This window comes from Pelophylax lessonae, assembly GCF_965119305.1.
Source record: "Pelophylax lessonae genome assembly, chromosome: 3".
NCBI lineage: Eukaryota > Metazoa > Chordata > Amphibia > Anura > Ranidae > Pelophylax > Pelophylax lessonae.
Genome location: NC_138770.1, coordinates 95,695,709 through 95,721,224, shown reverse-complemented (window position 1 = coordinate 95,721,224; position 25,516 = coordinate 95,695,709). Strand labels below are relative to the sequence as shown.

At 45.3% G+C, this 25,516-nt stretch overlaps 1 protein-coding gene across 1 annotated transcript in view; it reads left to right on the top strand.

Moving 5' to 3' along the window:
• Positions 1-25,516, top strand: part of LOC309551579 (squalene synthase-like) — a 59,095-nt gene that overhangs the window by 9,235 nt on the left and 24,344 nt on the right. Inside the window, exons 2-5 of the mRNA XM_082252216.1 lie at positions 5,996-6,093; positions 10,632-10,815; positions 14,242-14,370; positions 16,924-17,123. Coding sequence (XP_082108342.1) covers positions 5,996-6,093; positions 10,632-10,815; positions 14,242-14,370; positions 16,924-17,123 — 611 coding nt within the window. The remainder of the gene's footprint in view (positions 1-5,995; positions 6,094-10,631; positions 10,816-14,241; positions 14,371-16,923; positions 17,124-25,516) is intronic.

Below are 25,516 nucleotides of genomic sequence, written 5' to 3'. Positions count from 1 at the left end.
TCAGCTGGAAGTAGAAGCTTCACTACATCAGCTTGTCGCTGGAGAGGGGCTGACTGCTCCAGCTCCCTGGAACTCTGTAGTTGTTGCTGGTACTGGGCAGAGGTTGGTAGCAATCTGTCCTGTTAGTACTTCTGCTGGGCACTCCACATTATCCGCTCCAGCTGACCATTGGGGAGGGAGGCTGGCTTCTTCCAGTCGAAGACTGTGGATCTGCTGCTGGGGAGGGAGGATGCCCTCCTCTCCCAAGCTGTGTAGCTGCCATTGGGGAAATGAGCAGGCTGCTTCATATCTCATTCCCTCATCTGGCTGCTGGGATGACATTTCTGTCACTGTCTCCCAGGTGCACAGATCCTAGCTGGGGAGGGAAGACAAACGGAGTGCGTGAAAGGGGCCTTAGGGTGCTCGTTTAACTGGTGTTAAGCCTTATTGTGAATCAGGGTGGTAATTCCCTAAGACGTGTTTAGTAAACCGTGTTAACTAAGGTAGGAACCAAATATCACATCTCTTCACCTTATGGTGTTGTCTCTGATAACTGGTGTTAGTATAGGAATGTACCTGTTTAGTAACCAATGTTGGCTCAGAAGAGTCTCAAGACCAGTGTAAACTTGGTGTTAAATCCCCTGGATTTAACACCAAGTCAGACCAGGTGTTAAAGCCTTTTTTTCAGTGTAGAAGAGGAATTTCACTGCTTATTGTGGTCACAAGTGCTTCAGGACAACACTATTGTAGACTGCAGGGTATGAATTCATCTAGAACCGTGTATCAGCAGCACTCGCATATCATGCATATGTAGCACTGCCCCTGCAGGGACTGCTGCATATTGACTCTGCGGGCTCCCCCAGCTACCAACACACGGTTAGAAGTAGATAAAGTTCCTGAATCCCTCCTTGCTCCTGTTGGTTCTTCACAGAAATAAACAGTCTAGGGGTGTGTTTTTTTTTTTTTTTTTTTTTTTTTTTTTTTGTAATTGGGATAGGAGAAGGGAATAGTGGGATACTCCAACTGAACTATTTTCTTTCTTCTATCTTTAGAACTTCTTTAGTGATCAGGTTCTTCTATCTTTAGAACTTCTGTGATCAGGAACAGCCAGCCTGTTAATCTACACTGCCACAAGGGGTTAAGTCTCTTGCTCTCTTTACTCTCTGCCAAGACTACTTGGTGATAACTTATCTTCAGGACACTCTCTCTAGCATCCCCTCTCAGCTGACACCCATCCACTGACTATCCTAGGAGCAGGGGTGGCTCCCCTCGGGTCAGGCCCCTTGACATGAGTTTCTGTACTCCTCTCAGCTTCCCTGGACCTCTGGGTTTGGCTATTCTTCCAGCCCTCAGGATGACCCCCTGAGGCCACATGGCACCTCTACAGAGGAGGAGGCAGCCGCCCCCTCCCTCCGGGACTCCGCTCCCCAACGAAAGATCTCGAACACATATGCTCCTGGCTTTTATACAGTATCCCAACATGCACTGAGGCAACTTTCCCTCTGCCATCAGGACTGTATCAAAAGCCCATACACCCATTCGTCAAGCTGCCTCCCTATTGGACCAGTGTGAAACACTCTCGAGACAGAATGAGTTGCACTGTGAGCACAATACTCTTGAGCACAATGAGCAGATGTCACTAACAGATCCTGCTCTCTGGTAGACAGAGAACAATATAGATTTACCTGCAGCTCCTCTGGTAAGCAGACAGAGCCCAAACTATACTCCATAGCCCTTACCTAGGAGGGTGCTACACATATACAATGGCAGAGCAGAGCGAGCATCTATGCTGAGAAAGGGGAGCAGTAGACCTCAATGACAGAGAGGTGCATATTTCCTACTGCATGAGGCCTCTGTCTTAAGCCACTTATACATGGATGGAAATTTGGCTGGTTCAGCACGGACCGACTGAAATTCCTTCAATGTATGGGCAGGCTGGTTGTACAGAAGTTGGGTGGTAAATCAACTTCTGTACAACCAGCCTGTTGGGTTTATCCCCGATCAATTAGTGCTGCCAGGTATAGCCTGCAGTACTGATCAGTATTCTGACGGAGGGAAAGTCTCCCTGCCATCAGAACACAATAGCTCAGTGGAAATAATTCCCCCATCCACATAACTGGCGTGCGAATGGGTGAATGAAGTCGCTTTTTTTTTTTTCCCTTTAACTCACTGGTTGAACAAAAAAAAAAAAAAATTATTGTATGCCTTAGCATGTCTGATGCCTGGCAGCTGACACCTAGGATTGATATGTACTTTTCTGGTTCACACCATGCCAGCACATGAATCACACAGAAATGCACTGCGAGTTCCTGTGCCATCAGAATGCATGCGAAATGCTTTCCATTTGCGATCTGCAGTGGGTGTCAATAGAAGGGTAACGACACCCCAAATGCAGGTTGAAAATGCAGTGCATTTGCCTGCACCAGATTGCATGGTACTTTTTGTACTGTGCGATCTGGTTACAGTGCATGCACTACTTTTGGTGCAGCGTAGTGCGATATTCCCCCCCCCCATTCAAGGCCGGGTCATACTATGCCTACATGTGAACTGCACAGAAATGAGCTGTGCAATTTACATGTGGCTCTGTGCAGTGCGATTTCAGCTAAAATTGCACCATGCTGCACCAAAAGTAGTGCATTCACTACTTTTAAACCGCACTGGAACCAGATATTTTGTACCATGCAGGCAGGTGTGGGAAAATGCAAGGCGTTTGTAACCTGCATTTCGGGTGTTATTCACTTCCCATTGACACCCACTGCAGATTGCAAATGGAGTGCATTTTGCATGCAGTCAGAATCTCACAGGAATGTGATGCCCCATGTGTGGGCATCGTGTAAACCGGCCCTAAAAGAGAAAAAGAAATGTGTCTGGAAATTAATGCAGTTAGCTAAGGTGGGGGGGATGGCAGGGTAATATTTAAAAAAAATAAATTGTTGTTGTTTTAACCGCTTGCCGACTGCTCACAGTATATTTACTGCGGCGGTCAGCCCCTCACAGGCAGAGCGACATAGATCTACGTCGCTAGCCTGTGAGGGTCTCAGGAGCGAGCGTATGTCGCCGGAGGCGCGGTCACGGACCTCCCCGCGCGTGTGACCGGCGGACCCGATGTCCGCCGGTCACTCACGATCGTCGGTGGAGAGGGAGAACAGCAGGCGGCTAGTGTAAACAAGCCGCCTGTCATTCTCCCCGGTGTATGAATGATGATCATACGGTTCTACTATGTGGAACCGTTGATCACTGTTCATACATCTCAAGCCACAGCCAATCACAGTTAGAATCACGCCCCTAGGGACACACATAGCCCCTTCCTCTCAAAAGTTAACCCCTTCACTACCAGTGTAATTTTACAGTAACAGTGCATATGTTTAGCACTGATTACTGTAGAAATGTCACTGGTAACCCAAAAAGTGTAAAAACTGTCAGTCAAGGGTCCTATCTGTCCGCCGCAATGTCGCAGTCCCACAAAAAAATCGCAAATCGCCGCCATTACGCGTTAAAAAAAAACCCAACAAATTACAAAAATCTTTCCCTTTGTTAGTAAACGCGATAACTTTTGCGCAAACCAATCAAAATACGCTTTTTGCGATTTATTTATTTATTTTTTTTCCCAAACAAATTGGTCGAAAATGTTAAATTTTGATTTTCACTTTTTTTTTTTTTTTTTTTTTTTTTGGGGGGGGGGGGGAATTTTATATAAAAAAAAATGTGAAAAATATTGTTGTTTTTGCAAAATTGACACTTTTTTTTTTTTTTTTTTTTTGTTTATAGCGCATGATCAAAAAATCGCACAGGTGATCAAATACCACCAAAAGAAAGCTCTGTTTGTGGGGAAAAAAAGGACGCCAAATCGTTTTTTGGTACAGCGTCGTTTAGGTACAGCGTCGCACGACGGCGCAATTGTTCGTTAAAGTCACGCAGTGCCGAATCGCAAAATAGGCCCTGGTCAGGAAGGGGGTAAAATCGTCCGGGGCTTAAGTGGTTAACTGCTTGCCGACCGCCTGCTGCAGATATACTGTGGCAGGCTGGCTCAGCTGCATGAATTGATCTATGGGTACGTCAGTTCGCAGGAGCGATGGCGGTGATCCTTTTTTTTTTTTTTTGCAGGACTGCGACATTGAGGCGGACAGATCAGACCCCTAACTAACATTTTTTTTTTTTACACTTTTGGGGGGACCAGTGACATTACTACAGTAATCAGTCCTAAAAATATGCACTTACTGTAATAATGACACTGGCAGGGAAGGGGCTAACACTGTGGGGGATCAAGGGGTTAAATGTGAGCCTAGGGGAGGGTTTCTAACTGTATGGGGGCTGGGATTTTGAAATGAGCAGAGACCTGGGATCCTATATAGAAGGATCGCAGGAGCTCTATGATCATTACAGAAAGAACGGTCAGCTGTGTTTACAACAGCTGACCATTCTTCTCTCAGCGGGGAGCGATCGCGGGTGGCAGGCGGCAATCGGAGCCGACACGATCGCCCCCTAGCTGCAGGCGCGTGACCGATGCGTTCTTGGGTCGGTTCATGCAGGAGGGGCTGCCTGCTGCAGGAAAATTGTGGAAGGCGGTCCAGAAGCGGTTAAACCTTCCCCATATTTCTTTCACTCTTTAACAGTGTTAACACCGCTTATCACAGACCTGGAGTCAATACAACACCGTTTACTAAACAGCCTCAGATCAGGAGTAAAAATTGGCGGTGTTGGAGTGTTAAGAGAACGGTGATGCTGCAAGAATTAACACCGGTTACTAAATGTACACCTCTCTATGCACCTTGTGTGGACAGTAATAATAGGAAAGCAGAGGGACTGGCAGGAACAAAGGAAGCAATAGAAAGAGAACAGGATCCTCTCTCATACAAGTACATGGTACAGCAGGAATATGAAGTGTTGGGGTAACAAACGCTTTAACCACTTTACCACCGGAGGATTTTCCTGCTAAAAGACCAGGGGGTTTTTTGTGTTTTTTTTTTTTTTTTTACTGCGTGATTTTAATGGACAATTGCGCGGTCGTGCGACGCTGTACCTAAACGAATTTCACGTCCTTTTTTTTTCCCCACAAACAGAGCTTTCTTTTGGTGGTATTTGATCACCTGTGCGATTTTTTTGATCACGCGCTATAAACAAAAAAAGAGCGTAATTTTTGCAAAAACAACAATATTTTTCACTTTTTTTTATATGAAATTCCCCCAAAAAAAATGTAAAAATCAATTTTTTAACATTTTCGGCCAATTTGTTTTACGCTACCTATGTTTGGTAAAAAAAATCGCAAAAAGCGTATTTTGATTGGTTTGCGCAAAAGTTATCGCGTTTACTAACAAAGGGAAAGATTTTTGTCATTTTTGGTGTTTTTTTTTTTTTTTTTAACGAGTAATGGCGGCGATCTGCGTGTGTGTTTTTTTTTTTTTTTTTTTTTTTTTTTTTTTTTTTGGTATTGCGGCGGACAGATCGGACCCTTGACTGACACTTTTGGGGGTACCAGTGACATTACTGCAGTAATCAGTGCTATATATATGCACTGTTACTGCAAAAATGACACTGGCAGGGAAGGGGTTAACAGTATTGGACAGGGAGGGGTTAAGTGTGTCCTAGGGGCGTGATTCTAACTGTGCAGGGACAGGTCTACTAGTGTAAAAACAAAGATCAACAGTTCTACATAGAACTGTCTGATCTTCACTTTTACACAGGGAGAACTGACAGGCGGCTTGTTTACATAAGCCGCTCTGTCTTTCTCCCGCTGTACCGGCGATCGTAGTGTGACCGGCGGACATCGGGTCCGCTAGTCACACTCCCGCACTCCTCCGTGAACGAGGCGGGCGCACGCCCGCCCGCTATTGGCTCTAGAAGGAGTGACAGGCGAGCGACGTAGACCTACGTCACTCTGCCTGGCCGGGGCCGACTGCCGCAGTAAATATACTGTGCGCAGTCGGCAACCGGTTAAGGAAGGCCGCACTATGCAATTGCTTTGTAGTGGAAATGTGTCCATCCATATGCAGGCTTCATCTCCTCTTTTTCCTGACAGGAACCCATGAGTGAGAGCCTGAAGTCCTGCTACAAGTACCTGGAGGAGACCAGCAGGAGCTACGCAGCTGTTATCCAGGCCTTGGAAGGAGAGCTCCGGTAACTGAATTTTATTGTCTGTTTTAGCCCAATAATATCTGGAACATTCTGTTAAATGTGTTCTTTGAGAATATACTCTTTTGCAAATTCTATCACATTAAATGGGGAGTAGGTCCCACTTTTAGTGCCAAAACAGCTCTGACCAGTCAAGGCATGGACTTCACATAGACTTCACTAGACAAATTATCAAATTACCTCTGCCAGTTTTCCTTCTTCATATGCTGCATCCTTTTACCATCTCTTCACCAGGGTAAGCGACACGCAGACGCCCCGGTATTCACATGAAAAAAACATGACCACTCATACCAGGCCACCTTCTTTCATTGCTCTGTGTTCCAGTTCTGATGCTCACATTGCTGGTGCTTTTGGCTGTAACACGGGTCAGCATGGACACCTGAGGCTACACATCCCTATACACCACAAACTGCAGTGCTATGTGTTGTGTCACCATTCTATCAGACTAAAAAAAGAAAAAGGGTTTAACCACTTTACCACCGGAGGATTTTGCTGTCTTACGTCCAGGCCACTTTTTGCGATTCGGCACTGTGTGACTTTAACGGACAATTGCGCAGTCGTGCAACGCTGTACCCAAACGATATTTGCGTCCTTTTTTTCCCACAAACAGAGCTTTCTTTTGGTGGTATTTGATCACCTGTGCGATTTTTACTTTTTGCGCTATAAACAAAAAAGAGCGTTTATTTTAAAAAAAATAACAATATTTTTAACATTTTTATATGAAATTCCCCCTCAAAAAAATGTAAAAATCTAAATTTTTTTTTTTTTTATTTTTGGCCAATTTGTTTTCTGCCACCTATGTTTGGTAAAAAAAAAATCACAATAAGCGTATTTTGATTGGTTTGCGCAAAAGTTAGCGGGTCTGCGACATTGCGGCGGGCAGATCGGACCCTTGACTGGCCTTTTTTGACACTTTTGGGGGTACCAGTGACATTACTACAGTAATCAGTGCTATAAATATGCACTGTTACTGTAAAAATGACACTGGCAGGGAAGGGGTTAATTTTATTGGAGAGGGAGGGGTTAATGTATGCCTGGTGCTTACTAACGTGTGGGGGGGAGGTGACTGAGTGACACAGGGACAGATCGCATATGTTCAGCTATGCTGAACACTGCAATCTGTCACTCCCTGTCACTTAGGAGATCCGCCTGCTCTGTTTACACAAGCGGGCGGATCTCCAAACTAAATTCCCCGACGATCGGGGAAGAGCAGCGGCGATCGCCGCCGCTCCTTCCCTGGCCTGACTCCCGCTGTGACTGAACACAGCGGGAGCGAGCCTCCGGTGGCGCGCGCGCGCCGCCCACAAGGGGAGGAATCCAGCGATGTAGGTCTATGTCGCTGGACGATAACGAGCATATTGCTGCAGTAGCAGCAATGTGAGCAGAGTTAAAGTGGTTAATGGGACATTACTGGTACCAGAATAAAAAGGAATCGCCGTGTGTCAATAATACAAAACCTCAAGGTTTATTACAAAATTATTAAAAAATTCACATAAAACATGAAATTTTTCTCTCATAGTACATATGGGTGATATATCTGGAACGGATCACCTGGCACCCCGACTGGGTACCTCAGTTGACAGATGCTCTTAAGTGCTTCCAGAAGGCTTTAAGCACTCCACCAGACACCATAACCACCGCAGACCCCACAAACCGCCACAGCTTGGTTGGGGTCTCGCTGTCTCCTACCCACCCTCGACCTATGACAAGGCTCCAGGTTCCAGTGGGTGAACCTCTTTCCCCAGAGAGTGGAACAGGAACAAGCTCTTACAAGAGCTTAGTAATTATTCAAGGGAGTACGAAGAGCATAGCAATCCCTTGTAGCAGATTCCCTCAGTAAGAGACAGGACTCTAGATTGAGGGTGAAGTAGAAATCTAGGTTTAATAATACAGCTGCTCTTTTATACAGTTCCCCCCCCCCATAAGGTTACCGCCCAGTTGGACCTTGTGGGGGAACAGGACATGAAATTCACAAACCAATAAACTGTTTTACACTCAGTCACTCCCATACAGTGTACACAATCCCTCCTCTCTGCCTGATTACATTATCACATGCAGATGAAATTGTATACAGAATTAACCTGAACTAATTATCTAGCCATCTGGACAGAACAATGTGAGGTCATTAACATTTAACAATGGGACAGGCAGACTTAACACAATATACATTCCATCTCAAAACAGACAATAGGACAAGACTGCCAATGACAGTCTGTCCGCCCTCTACATTGAAGTACACGGAATACGCATTATCTCAATACACAAACAATAGGGAAAGCCAGTCTCTGACATTGAAGGATATTAAACAGAAGATAATGTGATTAGCTCTTTCAATGAACATGTTCAGAATCAAATAGCTGACAAACATTACTGTCCCACTTGAAGCAATTCAAACTATTAAGTATCTGTCTTTCACTCCCAGTGACGGTGAATACCGTCACAATATCTTAATGAATTGTCTCTGCTTCAACATCCAAGAGGTCGATGCGTTTAGCATTAGGTTGCTGCCAAGACAAAAAGGTCCTGAGAAAGCAACTTAATGCGAAATGCGTCAACCTTTTGGATGTTAAAGCAGAGACAATTTGTTAGGATCTATCACCCATACAGTGCCTTGCGAAAGTTTTCGGCCCCCCTTGAACTTTGCGACCTTTTGCCACATTTCAGACTTCAAACTTAAAGATATAAAACCGTAATTTTTTGTGAAGAATCAACAAGTGGGACACAATCATGAAGTGGAACTAAATTTATTGGATATTTCAAACTTTTTTAACAAATAAAAAACTGGAAAATTGGGCGTGCAAAATTATTTAGCCCCACTTTGTAGCGCCACCTTTTGCTGCTATTACAGCTGTAAGTCGCTTGGGGTAGGTCTCTATCAGTTTTGCACATCGAGAGACTGAAATTTTTGCCCATTCCTCCTTACAAAACAGCTCGAGCTCAGTGAGGTTGGATGGAGAGCATTTGTGAACAGCAGTTTTCAGTTCTTTCCACAGATTCTTGATTGGATTCAGGTCTGGACTTTGACTTGGCCATTCTAACACCTGGATATGTTTATTTGTGAACCATTCCATTGTAGATTTTGCTTTATGTTTTGCATCATTGTCTTGTTGGAAGACAAATCTCCGTCCCAGTCTCAGGTCTTTTGCAGACTCCACCAGGTTTTCTTCCAGAATGGTCCTGTATTTGGCTCCATCTTCCTATCAATTTTAACCATCTTCCCTGTCCCTACTGAAGAAAAGCAAGCCCAGACCATGATGCTGCCACCACCATGTTTGACAGTGGGGATGGTGTGTTCAGGGTGATGAGCTGTGTTGCTTTTACGCCAAACATAACGTTTTGCATTGTTGCCAAAAAGTTTGATTTTGGTTTCATCTGACCAGAGCACCTTCTTCCACATGTTTGGTGTGTCTCCCAGGTGGCTTGTGGCAAACTTTAAACTACACTTTTTATGGATATCTTTAAGAAACGGCTTTCTTCTTGCCACTCGTCCATAAAGGCCAGATTTGTGCAGTATACGACTGATTGTTGTCCTATGGACAGAGTCTCCCACCTCAGCTGTAGATCTCTGCAGTTCATCCAGAGTGATCATGGGCCTCTTGGCTGCATCTCTGATCAGTCTTCTCCTTGTATGAGCTGAAAGTTTAGAGGGACGGCCAGGTCTTCGTAGGTTTGCAGTGGTCTGATACTCCTTCCATTTCAATATTATCGCTTGCACAGTGCTCCTTGGGATGTTTAAAGCTTGGGAAATCTTTTTGTATCCAAATCCGGCTTTAAACTTCTCCACAACAGTATCTCGGACCTAATTAGGTAAAATTTCTGCACTATAATCCTAAACCTAAATTAAAGGTTTAAAAACATAAATGAAAAGCAGCTGACACAAAGACATGAAAACATTATCTTCAGGTAGCAATGTAAAAGATGGTGTCGCGCTAATCACAGCATAAAGAGGATTCAACAAACAGCATGAGTCCCATGTGCAATAAAAGTCCAATTCTATCCAAAGATGTGCAGAGAGAGAGGACCCGCCACAAACAGTCACTAGACACTCTTACCAGCTGCTCAGACCCAACAGGGTCACACAACGCCCAAAGTGCTGATGTATTTCACAACCGGTAGGATCCAATAGCCTCAAACAACTCCTGCTGCTGCGGACTGGAATCACCTCCAATAGACTTTTGCTCGCTCCGCTTGCCAAGGGGTGCAAACTTTAAACCTTAGAAATCCTCCTTAGCAGTCATCTTCCCATGATGTTCGGCTAAGCCATTTAGCCATTACAACTTGGCCCTTGTCAAAGTCGCTCAACTCCTTACGCTTGCCCATTTTTTTTTTTTTTTTTTTCCTGCTTTTCAACATGTTTACTTGCTGCCTCATGTATACCACCCACTTATAGATGCCATTGTAACAATATATACCACCCACTTATAGATGCCATTGTAACAAAATCATCAATGTTCTTCATTTTACTTGTCAGTGGTCATAATGTTATGGCTGATCGGTGTATGTCTTCTGTCTATACTCCACAGGCATGCAGCCTGTATCTTCTATCTGGTTGGACGAGCTGTGGACACTGTGGAGGATGACATGACCATCAGTCTGGAGACCAAGATCCCAATTCTGGAAAATTTCCACAATTTCCTGTACCAGCCTGACTGGAGGTTCATGGACAGCAAAAATAGGGATGCCATAGTGCTCGAGGAGTTTCCAACAGTGAGTCAAGTTAGCGACTCATTATGTCAACTTTTACCAGATAGCCATTGCATTTTTTTTATTTTCAAAGCATCGTTATTGGACTATTCAGTACACCAATACAGCAGAGTGTATCAAGTATTGGTAAAAGTACGGTACATGAGGAAGGCAGCGCATGGAACCACACCGGGATGCAATGGATAAAGGAGTCAGGTGAATATCCAGTATAGAAAGGTTTAACAGTTTATTGGTATTGATCACCGGGAAATAAAGTACATAAAATGCTTACATCCCCCTGGGTTTGAGTGGACAAGGGCACCTGGCAGCAAGCAACACGAGTGTAAAGAGGTCATTCTCCCAGGACTGCTGAGCAGTGTGCACAAAGCTGGAAACCAGCCGGCGCGAGGATGAACGGACTCTGCTGTAGTCCCGGAGCGGTGACATCAGCTGGACAGGCGCCACTTGTGGGAAAACACCAGGAACTAGGGTGGGACACAAGCTATATGGTTGTCATGACTACATGTTTACGCCATGCGCTTTATCAAGTCTTGACTTCCTGGTGGTTCCTGGTTTTTTTTCCCACAAGTGGCGCCTGTCCGGCTGATGTCACCGCTCCGGAACTACAGAAAAGTCCTTTCAGCCTCACGCCGGCTGGTTTCCGGCTTTGTGCACACACTGCTCAGCAGTCCTGAGAGACTGACCTCCTCGCCCTCATGTTGCTTGCTGCCAGGTGCCCTTGTCCACTCCAGCCCAGGGGGATGTAAGCATTTTATGTACTTTGTTTTCCGGTTATCAATACCAGTAAACTGTTAACCCTTTCTATACTGGATGTTCACCTGACTCCTTTATCCATTGCATCCCGGTGTGGTTCATGCGCTGCCTTCCTCATGTACTTTTGTCCATATCAGCACCCTTCCTATGCTCATTGGCTAGCTGCAGAACAACCGCTGGGGAGCCTCACAGGCTTACTTCTTTCCCTACAGGCCAGAGGTGGGGGACTTGAGTCACATGACTTGACTTGTCAGACTTAAGTCACCAGTTTGAGGACTTGAGACTTGCATGACTAAAATTAATAAAAGACTCGACTTGACTTTGACTTGGTATTCATGACTTGAGACTTAACTTTGACTTGAGACATATGACTCCAAATGACTTTACTTTTTTAAGTTATTTAAATATTTTCATTTTCTCAAGATGTGTTAAAGCAAAATGTGCCTGTTATGTTTCTGACACCACAGTCACTTAACCACTTAAGCCCCGGAGGATTTTCCTGCTAAACGACCAGGGGGTATTTTGCGATTCGGCACTGCGTGACTTTAACAGACAATTGCTTGGTCGTGCGACGCTGTATCTAAACGAATTTGGCGTCCTTTTTTTTCCCACAAACAGAGCTTTCTTTTGGGGGTATTTGATCACCCGTGCGATTTTTACTTTTTGCGCTATAAACAAAAAAAAGCGTACATTTTGCAAAAATAACAATATTTTTCACATTTTTTTTTTTATATGAAATTCCCAAAAAAAAATGTAAAAATCAAAATTTTTTAAAATTTTCGGCCAATTTGTTTTATGCTACCTATGTTTGGTAAAAAAAAATCGCAAAAAGCGTATTTTGATTGGTTTGCGCAAAAGTTATCGCGTTTACTAACAAAGGGAAAGATTTCTATCATTTTTGGTGTTTTTTTTTTTTTTTTTTTTTTAACGTGTAATGGCGGCGATCTGTGTTTTTTTTTTTTTTTTTTTTTTTTTTTTTTTTTTTTTTTTTTGCGGTACTGCGACATTGGGGCGGACAGATCGGACCCTTGACTGACATTTTTGACACTTTTGAGGTTACCAGTGACATTTCTACAGTAATCAGTGCTATATATATGCACTGTTACTGTAAAAATACACTGGTAGTGAAGGGGTTAACTTTATTTGGGAGGGAGGGGCTGTGTGTGTCCCTAGGGGCGTGCTTTCTACTGTGATTGGCTGTGGCTTGAGCTGTAAGGACACTGATCAACGGATCTACATAGTAGATCCGTGTGATCAGTGTTTTTACAGCGAGGAGAATGACAGGTGGCTTGTTTACACAAGCTGCCTGACATTCTCCCTCTCCCCCGCCGATCGCCGAGTGACCGGCAGACATCGGGTCCGCTGGTCACACGCGCGGGGGGGTCCGTGACCGCGCCTCTGCGGGCGCGCGCTCGCTCCCCAGAGCCTCACAGGCGAGCGACGTAGACCTATGAGGGGCTGACTGCCGCAGTAAATATACTGTGAGCAGTTGGCAAGCGGTTAAAACACCTCAGTGTGTTCTGATTTTAAGGGCACTGGCTGTTTAACAATGGAAATACTTAACATGTTTTTAGTGACTCTGGTGTCGAAACATGACCAGACGAAGGCTTTTGAGCTGTTTGGGCATTCAAAGTGATTCAATATGCCAAGAAATAAGCACTAAGCAGTTTTGTCAGTGTTGAAAACATAACAAAAACCTTTCCTGACCACTGACTTTTAACTGATTTTAAAGGTGAAAATTGGGGTAGATCAGTATTTTGACTTGATTTGTGACTTGACCAAAATAAATGACTTGACTTGCTTGACTTCTAGCAGGGACTCTACTTGACTTGCTTGCTTTTCGCCACAGTAACTTGGGACTTGCTTGAGACTTGAAGGTTAAGACTTGAGACTTGCTTGTGACTTGCACATATGTGACTTACTCCCATGTATGCTACAGACACCCCAGGAGCGCCTGGTTTGTGAGTATTGCTTTATCAAGTATTGGTTCTTGGGTGTAAACTACCCTCTTACATTGGTAATTAGTGTAGGGCTCCCTTACTAGGTGATTAGTAGCGAAGTGCCTCCTTACATTGACAGTCATGTAGTACCCCTTTACATTAGTAGTTGGTGTTGGAAGTGCCCCCTTTACCTGGTGGTCAGAGGAGCAGAAGGACCCCTAAGTGTGGTCAGTGTAGTACTCTTACATTGTAGTACTCTTACATTGGTTTTCTAAGTAGGGCCCTTTCACTTGGTGGTTAGTGAAGTGCCCCCATACTTCATAGCCAGTGGAGATGTGCCCTTTACATTGGTGGTCAGTGGAGAAGAGCCACCTTAAATTGGCAGTCAGTGGTAAAGTGCCTCCTTACGTTAAGGTCAGTGATTGAGTGTCCCCTTAGATTGACGGTCCATGTATTGCCCCCCCCCCCCCCATATTGATGGTCAAAGGATTACTACAAAGCAATTAAGTGTGCAAGTTATTATCAAATTCTAGGAACAAAACGTAACCCTTGCAGCTGTTACACTGCAAGCCTTTAGAGTAAGCAACTTTTCTTGGTGCCCGACCTTCTATAGGCAGCCCACATAACCCATGGTCAAAATGTGTTCCCCCAGTAAGCATTAGAACAAAAGTTTTGACAAGTACAATCAAATGTCATTTTCTGATGGAATTCTGTTACTTTCTCTTCCTATTCTCAGATTTCTCGGGAGTTTAGGAACTTATCTGTGGTCTATCAGGAGGTGATTGCTAATGCTGCTCATGAGTTAGCGCTGGGGATGGTGGAGTACCTACAGAAGCAAGTAGAGTCTGTACAAGATTGGGACGAGGTGAGAAATGCCATTGCTAGTAAGAGGGCATTGACAATTTTTTGCTTATTTTTCCATACCCCATTTGCTGACCAAATTGTCAAAGTGTGACTTTTATGTTTCTCCTGCCATAGAAGTCGAGGTGGGTTCAACTTTTTTTCCCTCCCTGCTAGAACCTTAATATACAGTATGTCCAACGGTGAGCCACATGCGCTGTAGTTAACAATACAAATGAGGGGAGAGTATATGTGCGGGTCAGGAATGCGTGCATAATGTGCCTTCCCAACCCGTACAGAAATGTGCTTTTCTTTAGCAGATGTACAGGGTTTCTTTAATCCTTTATGGCATCTCCACCATGTAGTCCTGATTTTTATTTTTTTTAAATGGCCAGACTTTTTTTTTTTTTCCCTTTCCTAATTCTTTTGCGGATACAGCAGCCCATTTAACAGTACCTGTGAAGCATGCACATATGTGAACCTAGCCTAAGGCTACATTCACACCAAAGCATTTTCAGAATCATGCAAAAAAGGTGGTGCAGTGCACTTGCATTGCCATTATTTCTTGGCCTAAAATGTTCCTTGGCCTAAAATGTTCCTAAGGTGTCACCTGTGCTAAAGTGAAAATACCTGTAGTTGTCTACAAATTTATCCCTGTGGAGCTGTTCTGTCCAAATCGGGATAAAGTTCTTTCCCTACTGGAGGTAAGCCCCACCCCCCTGTTCATCTGTCAAATGCCAGAATGTCAAGCCCGATCGAAGTCACAAAAATAAGTATTCAATCAGCTCAACATTACATAAACCATCTTAATTTTCAGTCTTGCCTTCATTTTCTTGATGGGATGGCATTTGCGCAGGGAGCCTAAATATGACACACTAGACCAGTGGTCTTCAAACTGCTTGCCTTTATCAGGCCCTTGGGACGCTACTCCTCCCACGATACAAGGCACTATTCTTTTTGTCCAGGGGAACGTCACCGGTGGTGCCCCGTTCATCCCCGCGTTCTGTGTGGCCAGTGATGGAGCTCAAAGCCGGGCCAGAATACGTCACGTCCAGTGGGGGCGTGCACTTCTGCTGCTGTTTCCGGTTCCAGCCACGGTCTATGGCAGAGGACCAGGCATCGGCTGGTGAGCCTGTAACGATGGAGGGGGTTAACAAGCTGCTCAGAAAGGCAGGACCACCGCAATCCTCAGTGGGAGCTGTCCGAGCAGAGGTGGCTCAGATTGCTTCTGGCAATGCCAGCAGAAGTGTAAATCAGTGTAAGTGTAAATCAGAGTTACTTATCAGTAACGTCTTTTCCTTGAGTCTTTCAGGACAGCACCGGTACCCACCCGAAAACTGTTTGCAAGAAGAAGTCACTGGAAGTCAGGAGGATTAAAGTGTGGTTTTACTGATTTTTTTTTTTTTTTTTTTTTGTGTGTGAGGTATTCTTTAGCTGGCTGGAGGTACTTTTGAAAGACTGAGGGTCCAGTGGGGCAGGAGGGGCTTAAACCTTAGCTAAGGTGATGTTTCCTGTGAAGGGAGGAGGGAGGAGCCAAGGTCTTTCAGAGGTGGCTGTCCTGCGACTCCCCCCCCCCCCCCCCCCCCCCAAATGCCAACAGTGGGGCACTAATTCTGCTACTAATACCAATGATGGAGTATTCTTATACTCCTATTGATCCTAGGGAATTGTTTACTCCCACAGGCCACAGTCCAGCCTCCTCAAAATCTGATAGACTGTAAAACGACCCTTTGTTCAGAAAGTTTGGCGACCCCTGGTATAGACCAATAGGCAGTAGAAGTAGACCCAGCTCAAGCTCACTCAGTAATCAGCACTCCGTAAGTAACACACCTGTTCTGACATGTCTTTTCTCTTCCTCTGCAATATAGTAATAAACGGCTTATATGCCACATCCATAATTGTATATGAACATGAAGAAAAAAAAAAATCAAAGGACTTTTCTGGCATTGAGTAGGGAACACCTAAAACTTCAATTAAAAAAATGTAAATGCATAAGAAACGCCTTGACTCATGATGACTTCTGGCCACAATTACTATCATACAGATTCGATTGGCTATTACAAATCAATCTAGTGGACAGTAAGTCAGCAGTTGATATTTTTATGTTGTGCTATACCTTGTTGTTATGGCTTCCTAGCCTTATGAATTTTAATCTTTTGTAATATTTTTGTAACATTTTGTGCTTCCCACGCAATGCCCCTAAAGTCCTTTTTTTTGGTTTTTCTTGTTGGTATATTCTTCCTCTGCAATATAGGTCCATGTGAGGACACTTGTAATGAGAGTTGTAGCTGTTACTCAGCCATGCCAGCATAGAGCACTGGAATATGAGGGCAGGAAACAGAGGCAACGGTATCGACTTCAGTCAATTGGGCTTTACCTAGGCAGTAAAGTCTCTGGCAGCTAGAAAAATAAAAAGAATTAAAAATTCTCATCTACCGTAGAGCTTTCAATCTGAAAGCTGCAACTCGTAATTATGACATATATTCATACTCAATATGAATAATACTGAACATGGAAATCTGGGGAAAATGATGAAAAATATTAGAGGAAATTATTTTTATGCATTTTATTTCCACAGTATTGTTGCTACGCATCTAGTCCAATAATATGTGGCCTGTCGGTAATGTTCTCAATCTCAGGGCTGGAGGACCCCCTGGTAGGAGAGGACACAAAGGTCTCCATCTCCGTAAGTCTGTTCATGCAGAAGATTAACCTTATCCGTGATTTCCTTGAAGACCAGCTGAATGGACTAGAGTTGTGGCCAAAAGAGGCGAGTACGTGGTTTGTTCTTCTCCCCCACCCCCTTTTTTTTTTTTTTTTTTTTTTTTTTGTTTTTGGGTGGGTTTATAATTCAGAATAAACATGTGGCCAGAATATGGCATTTTAATAATATTATTTAGGTTTAACAAGCAGTAAATCCTTGCTGTCAGGGCGGACACTGGGGAATGGGGGGGGCGGCATGTGCCACATAGAGGGGTGCCGCCAGGCTTATCCAATCTTCTACCCTGCAGAATCCCTGATGCCCATTCTTCTCCACAGCTCAAGTGCTACAACCATAGCAAAGATTGGGTGACGGTGGACATTGGCGACATCATCTTCCTTCAGACATGCGGTATTGATATATGTGGTACACGCACTGTGGACTGTCAGTAATGTCCCCAGCCCATTTCCCTTTGCCTCACAATCTAGGACCCTGGTGTGGCGCCGACCTTGGCTGCTGGGGAGTCACATGAGCATAGAGGAGGGTCGCCCGGTTTCCTCTGCGAGGAAAGTGTCTTTGCTGCGTGAGGAGTGCTACATAGGAGAAGCACAGCACTAGAGAATGGGGTGGTGCTCGAGAGAAGAGAGGCTGTATTAGGTAAAGATGGAGAGTCATGTTACCAGGAGGAGCACGGCTGCTAGAGGCCAAACCAAGAGAGGAGGAAGAGGGCAAGAGTGCCACACACTAAAATGTCACCATTTACTTTTCTTGTCACACTTTCATGTCTGCACTGGATGTCTGTAGAAGGGCATGGCTCTAATGTTAGACTTGGCAACCTCCTCCATGTTATAATACTAACTCTGCCCACTGTCCTACTGACACCATCCACTTAAGGGAGGCTAAGTTTATACTTTTACAGTAACATTTGATTTATTACTCTAAGCATATTTTATGGGTATAAAGTGTTTTTTCTCTATCGTTCATGGACGGACGCAGTCTCTGATCTTCATATCAGTAGGGTTATACTTCTCCCCCCCCCCCCCCCCTACAGGAGTAGGACACTAGTGATGTCGTGAACATAAAATTCGCCGTTCGCGAACATTGCGAACCGCCATAGACTTTAATAGGCAGGCGAATTTTAAAACCCACAGGGACTCTTTCTGGCTACAATAGTAATGGAAAAGTTGTTTCAAGGGGACAAACACCTGGACTGTGGCATGCCGGAGGGGGATCCATGGCAAAACTCCCATGGAAAATTACGTAGTTGACGCAGAGTCAGGTTTTATTCCATAAAGGGCATAAATCACCTAACATTCCTAAATTGTTTGGAATAACGTGCTTTAAAACATCCAGTGTGTGTATACGATCAGGTATGATGTATCGATCAGGTAGTGTAAGGGTTACGCCCGCTTCACAGTGACAGACCAAACTCCCCGTTTAACGCACCGCAAACAGACCAGAACCGACCAAAATGGGACAGGAACTGGGCTGTTGGGGTTAGGTTTAGTGTTGGGGGCTAGGGTTAGGGTTACGGTGAGATACTTAGGGTTAGAGTTAGTAACCCTACCCCTACGCCTCTAACCCTAACCGTCTAACCCGAAGCACTAAAAATAACCCTAACCCTAATTCTAATTTTTCTTCTGGTTCTGGACATGCTACAGAGCTGAAACTTCACAGGTACACTTTAGACCCCCAGACACTGAATCACACACAAGTTCTTAAAAATTGTAATTTTTTGATAGAGAGACAATTATTGGAAAAATTAAAAAAAAAAAAAAATTCTTTGGATTTAGCATCTGGGGGGTCTAAAAAGTGTACCTGTGAAGTTTCAGCTCTGTAGCATGTCCAGAACCAGAAAGAAATACGAGTTAGGGTTAGGGCTAGGGTTATTTTTATGGCTAGGCTTAGAGGGTTAGGGTTAAGGTTAGAGGGTTAGGTTTAGTGTTAGGGGCTAGGGTTAGGGTTACGGTGAGATACTTGGGGTTAGATTTAGTAGCCCTACCCCTCTAACTCTAACCCTAACCCTCTAACCCTAAGCACTAAAAATAACCCTAAGCCTAACCCTAATTCTATTTTTTTTTTTCTGGTTCTGGACATGCTACAGAGCTGAAACTTCACAGGTACGCTTTTTAGACCCCCCCCCCCCCCCCAGACACTAATCCAAAAAAAGTCATGCCTGCCACCGTTTATATCAGTGGTGGGTGGGCAGTGGCACTGCAGTGGGCACAGTACACTCTGTGGACCTGACAGTCACTGGCACCCAGGCAACTGCAATTATAAAAAAAATGTATATATTTTTACTTTGCAAGCTGCTGTGCCACCGTATATATATCAGTGGTGGGTGGGCACGCAGTGGCACTGCAGTGGGCACAGTACACTCTGTGGACCTGACAGTCACTGGCAGCCCAGGCAACTGCAATAATAAAAAATATTTCTTTTTTTTCAATTTGCAACAAGATGCTGTGCCACTGTATATGTGTGTGTGTGTGTATATATGTGTAATATATATATATATATATATCAGTGGTGGGCAGTGCACTGCAGTGGGTACAGTGCACTCTGTGGACCTGACACAGCACTCACTGCAATTATGACAGAGGGAAAAAAAATATATTTTTTAAAATGCAAGGTACTGTGCCTGTGCCACCCGAAATGAGTGTGGTGTGCACACAGTACAGTCTGTGGTGGGTCTGTGGCCTCTCACACACAGCGGGCAGGCAACTGCAGTGTACAATAGATATATATATATATATATATATATATATATATATATATATATATATATATATATATATATATAAAACAATTACACAAATACCAGCCCTTAGAAGGGCTTTTTGGGGTGCTGTCCTTACAGCAGTAGTGGACCAAGAACACTGACTAGCAAGACCAGGAACACTGACTAACAACTGTCCCTAGCTATTAACAGCAGCAGCAGCACTTTCCCTGCTCTCACTAACACACTGCTTCAGAATGATCTAAGATGGATGCTGCCCTTGCTTATTTATAGGGAGGTGGGAGGGAGGTATGCTGATTGGCCTGGAATGGTCCTGCTGACTGTGAAGTTCAGGGTCAAAGTTTGCCTCAATGATGTATTATAGGGGGCGGACCGAACATCGCATATGTTCGCCCGCAGCGGCGAACAAGCTATGTTCGCCGGGAACTGTCCGCCGGCGAACAGTTCGGTACATCTCTATAGGACACTAGGCAGAAAAAAGTTCTGGCTACACCTATGGGCAGTCCCTCTCCCTGCTATAGGATTGTCAGTTTTAATCTGCCTAGCCAGGAATAAGGACCTTGTTCTTTGCTGGCATCTCTGGTCCTGGCAAAGTTTTTTTTTTTTTTTTTATTTTTTTTTTTTTATTTTTTTTTTTTTTCTAGATGGCTTTTTAGCTTTTTCTACGGATTTTGTTTTTTGTTTCCTGTGAGATCTACAGGCAACTAAGCCAGATCTGGGTGACGGGCTGGATATATATACATATATATATATATATATATATATATCTCCAGTGGTCACCCCAGTCGGCCGCCATCAGTGTTGGTCATCTTACTTTGAAAAAGTATTAGTTACAGTTACAAATTTCTTCTCCCAAAAAGTAATTGAGTTAGTGACTCAGTTACCACATTGAAAAAGTAATTAGTTACTCAGCAAAGTAACTGACTTTTTTTTTTTTTTTTTTACTATTCTATAATTCAATTATGTTCTATAAGATCTTTAATAGTGGTGGCGGTGTGGCACACTGTGGGGGTCTGAGTCCTCCTGACTGTGAGTAACTGTATTTTTGTTTTTGGTACCTGCTGCCTGGAGTGGCACACAGGTGGTGGTGGCGGTGTGGCACACGGGTGGTCGTGTTGGGGGGTCTGACTCCTGACTGTGACGACTGAGTCTGTGACGACTGAGTCTGTGACGACTGAGTCTGTGACTCTGAGGTTTTTTTTTTTTTTTGTACCTGCTGTGCTGGCTGCTGGTGGTGGTGTGGCCTGCCCAGGCACTGGCACACTGTGGTCCAGGTCCGTCTGTCTCCGTCCTCCTCCAGGCCTGTCTGCACCTCGCTTCTCTTCTGGGCTGGCTGTGTGCAGTGGTGGACTGATGGACTTCCTGCTGCCCTGGTGGAGTCCTGGTCCTTGACTATATTTTTTTTATACTTATTTTATCTATCTATATGGCCGGCCAGGCTGGCAAAGTGGCAGAGGGTCGCCGCATGCCCTCCTCCTGGGCCTGGCATGCTGTGCTCTCTGCCGCTCGCCTCTCCTCTCTCACAGTCGGAGTCTCCTCCTCCCTCTCCAGTATCGTGGACAGCGGTCAGAGGTGAGGGGGGAATTACAATTACATCTACTGCCATCTAGTGGCGGTAGATGTAATTGCGGTAACGCAGCCGAAAGTAGCGGCAACGGCGTTACAGAGAGGGGACGGGTAATCAGATTACTCGTTACCCTCAAAAGTAACTGCGTTAAGTAACGGCGTTTACTTAAACGCAGTTACTACCATCACTGGCCGCGACATAGTCCCATCGGATGGGGACTGGCCCCGCAAGTTAAACATCTCGCTAGGTTGCATACAACCGGGTCTAGGCCCGAGTTGCAGCGTTCCTATTGGCCAACAGCCCCCCCCCCCACTTCGGCGGAGAGGGGTTCCTTCAGGAGATGGGGCCCGTCTGTTCCTGGTATGGTGAGTAAATGTCCCCCCCCCCCCCCCATTCCCCAGGCAGACTTTGGGGTGGATGCGGGCTCCTCCCTAGGACGATAGGACCCTCGTGAACCCTGGCTCCCCTCTGTCCTGTCACGCTCTCCCCCCCCCCCACTACTGGGGTGATGGGACGTTTGTATCTACTCCCGGGGGCTGGGACCGAGCTTGGGGGCAACGAGGGAGTGCGCTGCCAGCAACGGACAAACGATTGTGCGGGGGGGGTTACCTTTCACTCCAAGGGCCCCCCTTCCTGTCGATCCCATCCAGGTGGTTGGGGGGGGTCCCCTTGAGGGTCCTCAGTAGCTCTGCAGGCTGTAGCCCATGTGCTTTGCAAGATTTGGTGGCCATTTTGCGGTGGATTTCTATTGAGAATCACTGGTGGCCATGTTTTGGGAGTCCCTGGAGGCAGGCTTTGGGTGTTGCAAACCAGGGGCACCAAATTGGGCCTGAGGTTTCGCCCCTACTAAGGAGCATGCAACCAACCCCCCCAGCTGTATTGGATGCCGATGGCATTCCCCCACAGAATCGCCGCCATCTGCACCTGGCACCGGCCATCCGCCTGGACCTCACGAAGCAGCCTCTAGCCATCGGCCCTATCATTCTAGGAAATGAGCCCACGCTACCTGGGGCAAAATAAACCCCTCCTCAATGAAACAGATGGAACAAAACCAGGAGAGCAATGGCAGTGCAAGTATATCAATCAATGGGGAGCGAACGCTATGAATAAACAAGCTGCTGGCACTAAAAGGTGAATATATACCTTCTAAATGGCAAAACAATCAAAGGGTCAGTGCAGCGCTAGATAGTAGTTAGTAAATGCTAAATAAGTCCATAAATGTGAATAAAAGTTCAAATCTTGAACCATAAATCATAATATCATATGGAAAAAGAGCAAAACTCCACAGGTGTCCGGGAGTAGAGCCCTATTCACACAAGAAATCCACAAAAAGGTGACAGAGCTTCCTCAGCCTGTGCGTAACGTGAGGCACCAATCCTCGACCACATATACTCACCAGAGTTCACAGGGAGCCAAGCCTTAAATCGAATCCCAATGGAGAAATTCCCTGAGGTTACAAGGTCATCCTTATTCTCACCGTGGGTGCACTAGATGAAAAATGCTCACCACATGGAGCCAGGGATATTTTATAGTGTAGTATATTTATTCCAAACGGTCATAAAACATGTACATTAAAAGCGATGAAGCAAAAACTCATATCAAATAGTCCGCTGTTCCGCGGCAGGGATACAGTGGACGGACGCCAGCATGTAGGCCAAGTCCTGGATGCGTTTTGTGTGAAGACACGTTCTCAACAGGTGTTCGCAGTGCAAGTATGTCCACCGACCGGCACAGGGTAATCTGGGGGTGGGGCGGGGCTGGAGTAGGAAGCAGGTAAAAAGCCTCTAAGCAGGGGCTGACCATGTCAGATTTTTCCCCACCCTGCCCTGCAGATCCTGCATGTCATGACAGCTCCAAGGTAAGCCAGAGCACTTTGGCGTTCCCTCTGTCTCTACCTCACTACAAGCGGTTCTTTAGGTTTGTGCATGGCAACCGCCTATCTCACTGGGTCCTTTGTGCTTACTTACAGACCAAGACCCCAGAAGAGAAAAGGGCAAAGACAAGCAGCAAGGCATGTGCCTCTTGTGGTCACTGGTTTCCTCCAGAATGGAAAAAGCCATTATGCCAGAAGTGCATCAACAAAATGGCAGCCAAGGAATCACAGGGTTTTCTTAAAGACCTGCTCAACTCCTTCAAAAAGGAAATAAAAAGCACAATTGGGCTACTACATTCAGCAATAGAAAAAACTGGAAGTTCCAGCCAGACCAGTACCCCGTCGACCAGCAGGCCATCTATCCCCCTCATGTGGAAGAGGGAGAGGTGGACCAAGCACAGCAGGAAACTGACTCTGATGAATCAGAATCTGAAGACAGCCTGTGCTCGGATTCAGATGCAGACCTAGCGTCAGAAGGCACTCTTCCCTTCTTCAGAAGACAGCCTGCTGCAAGCCATAGCAGGACACGCTGGGCATCAAAGAGCAGAAAATGGGGGAGCTTTCCTTACACGACAAGATGTATAAAGTCTTAAAACCAAAAAAACTGAGAACATTCCAGGTACATCAGACTCTGAAAAGCATAGTCAAGAAGGAATGGGTAGAGCCGGAAAAGAAGCTTTTTACACCAGCTGTGATTAGGCGCAGATACTCCTTTTGCAGAGGAAGATACAAAATCTTGGGCAAATTGCCCCAAAGTTGAAGCCTCCCTCGCCAGCCTCGCAAACAAGTCTGACTTAGCTTCTGACGACTCAGGGACCCTTTGTGATCCCATGGATAAGAAGATGGAGGCGCTGCTAAAGAGTGCTTGGGAAGCAGGGGCAGCAAATCTGCATGGCTAGGACCTTATTAGTCTGGCTGACTCGGCTACAAGAGCTGCTAGGAGACACCCCAAGAGAAGAATTAGTAAGGACCATTCCCACGCTAATCAGAGCAGCAGCCTTACTCGCGGATGCTTCGACTGAAGCAGTGAGTGTATCAGCAAGGACCATTGTCCTAATTAATTCAGCCAGGAGCTGCACTCTACATACTCCCAGTTCTTACAGTGGTTGTAAAAGCTAACGTTTTTTACCTTCATGGATTCTATCCATGAAGGTAAAAAACTTTTACTATGCAGCTCGCCCCCTAATACTTGAGCCTGACCCTGATTTAGTGATTTGCACAAGAGCAGCTGCTGTCCCAGCTCTCTGCCTCCTCTTCGGCTCAGACTGCCAATCACAGCCAGTGAGGAGGGAGGTGGGGGAAGGGGGGTGTAATGGAACCGCCGACCCACACTGTACTTGTGGTCTTCCGTCAGTATACGGCTTCCTTGCAGTCATGAACATATATCCCAGATTTTCCCAGCCGCCCTCATACAAAGTTAGCCAACAACTTAGCTCGTACAAGTTATGGAACCTTCTCCTTTATTGAACAGTTTCACATTCAATTTATACACATAAGCACATCCCCCCCCCCCTCCTGATCAAATGACTACACACAGGTCAAGTGTTGCCTGATTACATTATCCTATGCAGATGAAATTGTATAGAGAAATAGAATTAACCTGAACTAATTATCTGGACAGAACAATTTGAGGTCATTAACATTTAACAATGGGACAGGCAGACTTAACACAATCCACATTATCTCAATACACAAACCATAGGGAAAGTCTGTCTGACATTGAAGTACATTGAACCGAAGCCAATGTGAATAGCTTTCAATGAACATGTTCAGAATCAAACAGGAACAGTCCTCACATATCTCTCGCGATACATGGCTGACAAACATCACTGTCTCACTTGAAGCAACCCAAATCATCAAGTATCTGTCCTTCATTCCCAGTGACGGTGAGCACTGTCACGGGGGGGGGCAAAGGGGGGGAGCAAAGCCCAGTGTCTGCCTATGGATGCAGCCAGCGGAGCTCAGGAGCGAGGTTCTTCACGCCAGCAAGGGGTGGGAGACCCAAAAAGAGAAGTGGGGCTGTTCTGTGCAAAGCCTTTGCACTGAGCAAGAAAGGTTTAATATTTGCTATTTAAAATAGTGGTTAGAAAAGGATATCTGATATAAATTTGAAGAAAATTAGTGTGCTGAAGTTTGTACATGTCTTACACTGTTGCTTGTGGCACAATCCTTAAGCCCAGGTTCACACTGAGGCCATTTTGAAATCGTGCGAGTTCAGCTGAGTGATTTTAGACTTCTGTTCGGGTTCCTTCACACAGGTCTATGGAAATCACCCCCCAAAGTCGCCAAAAGT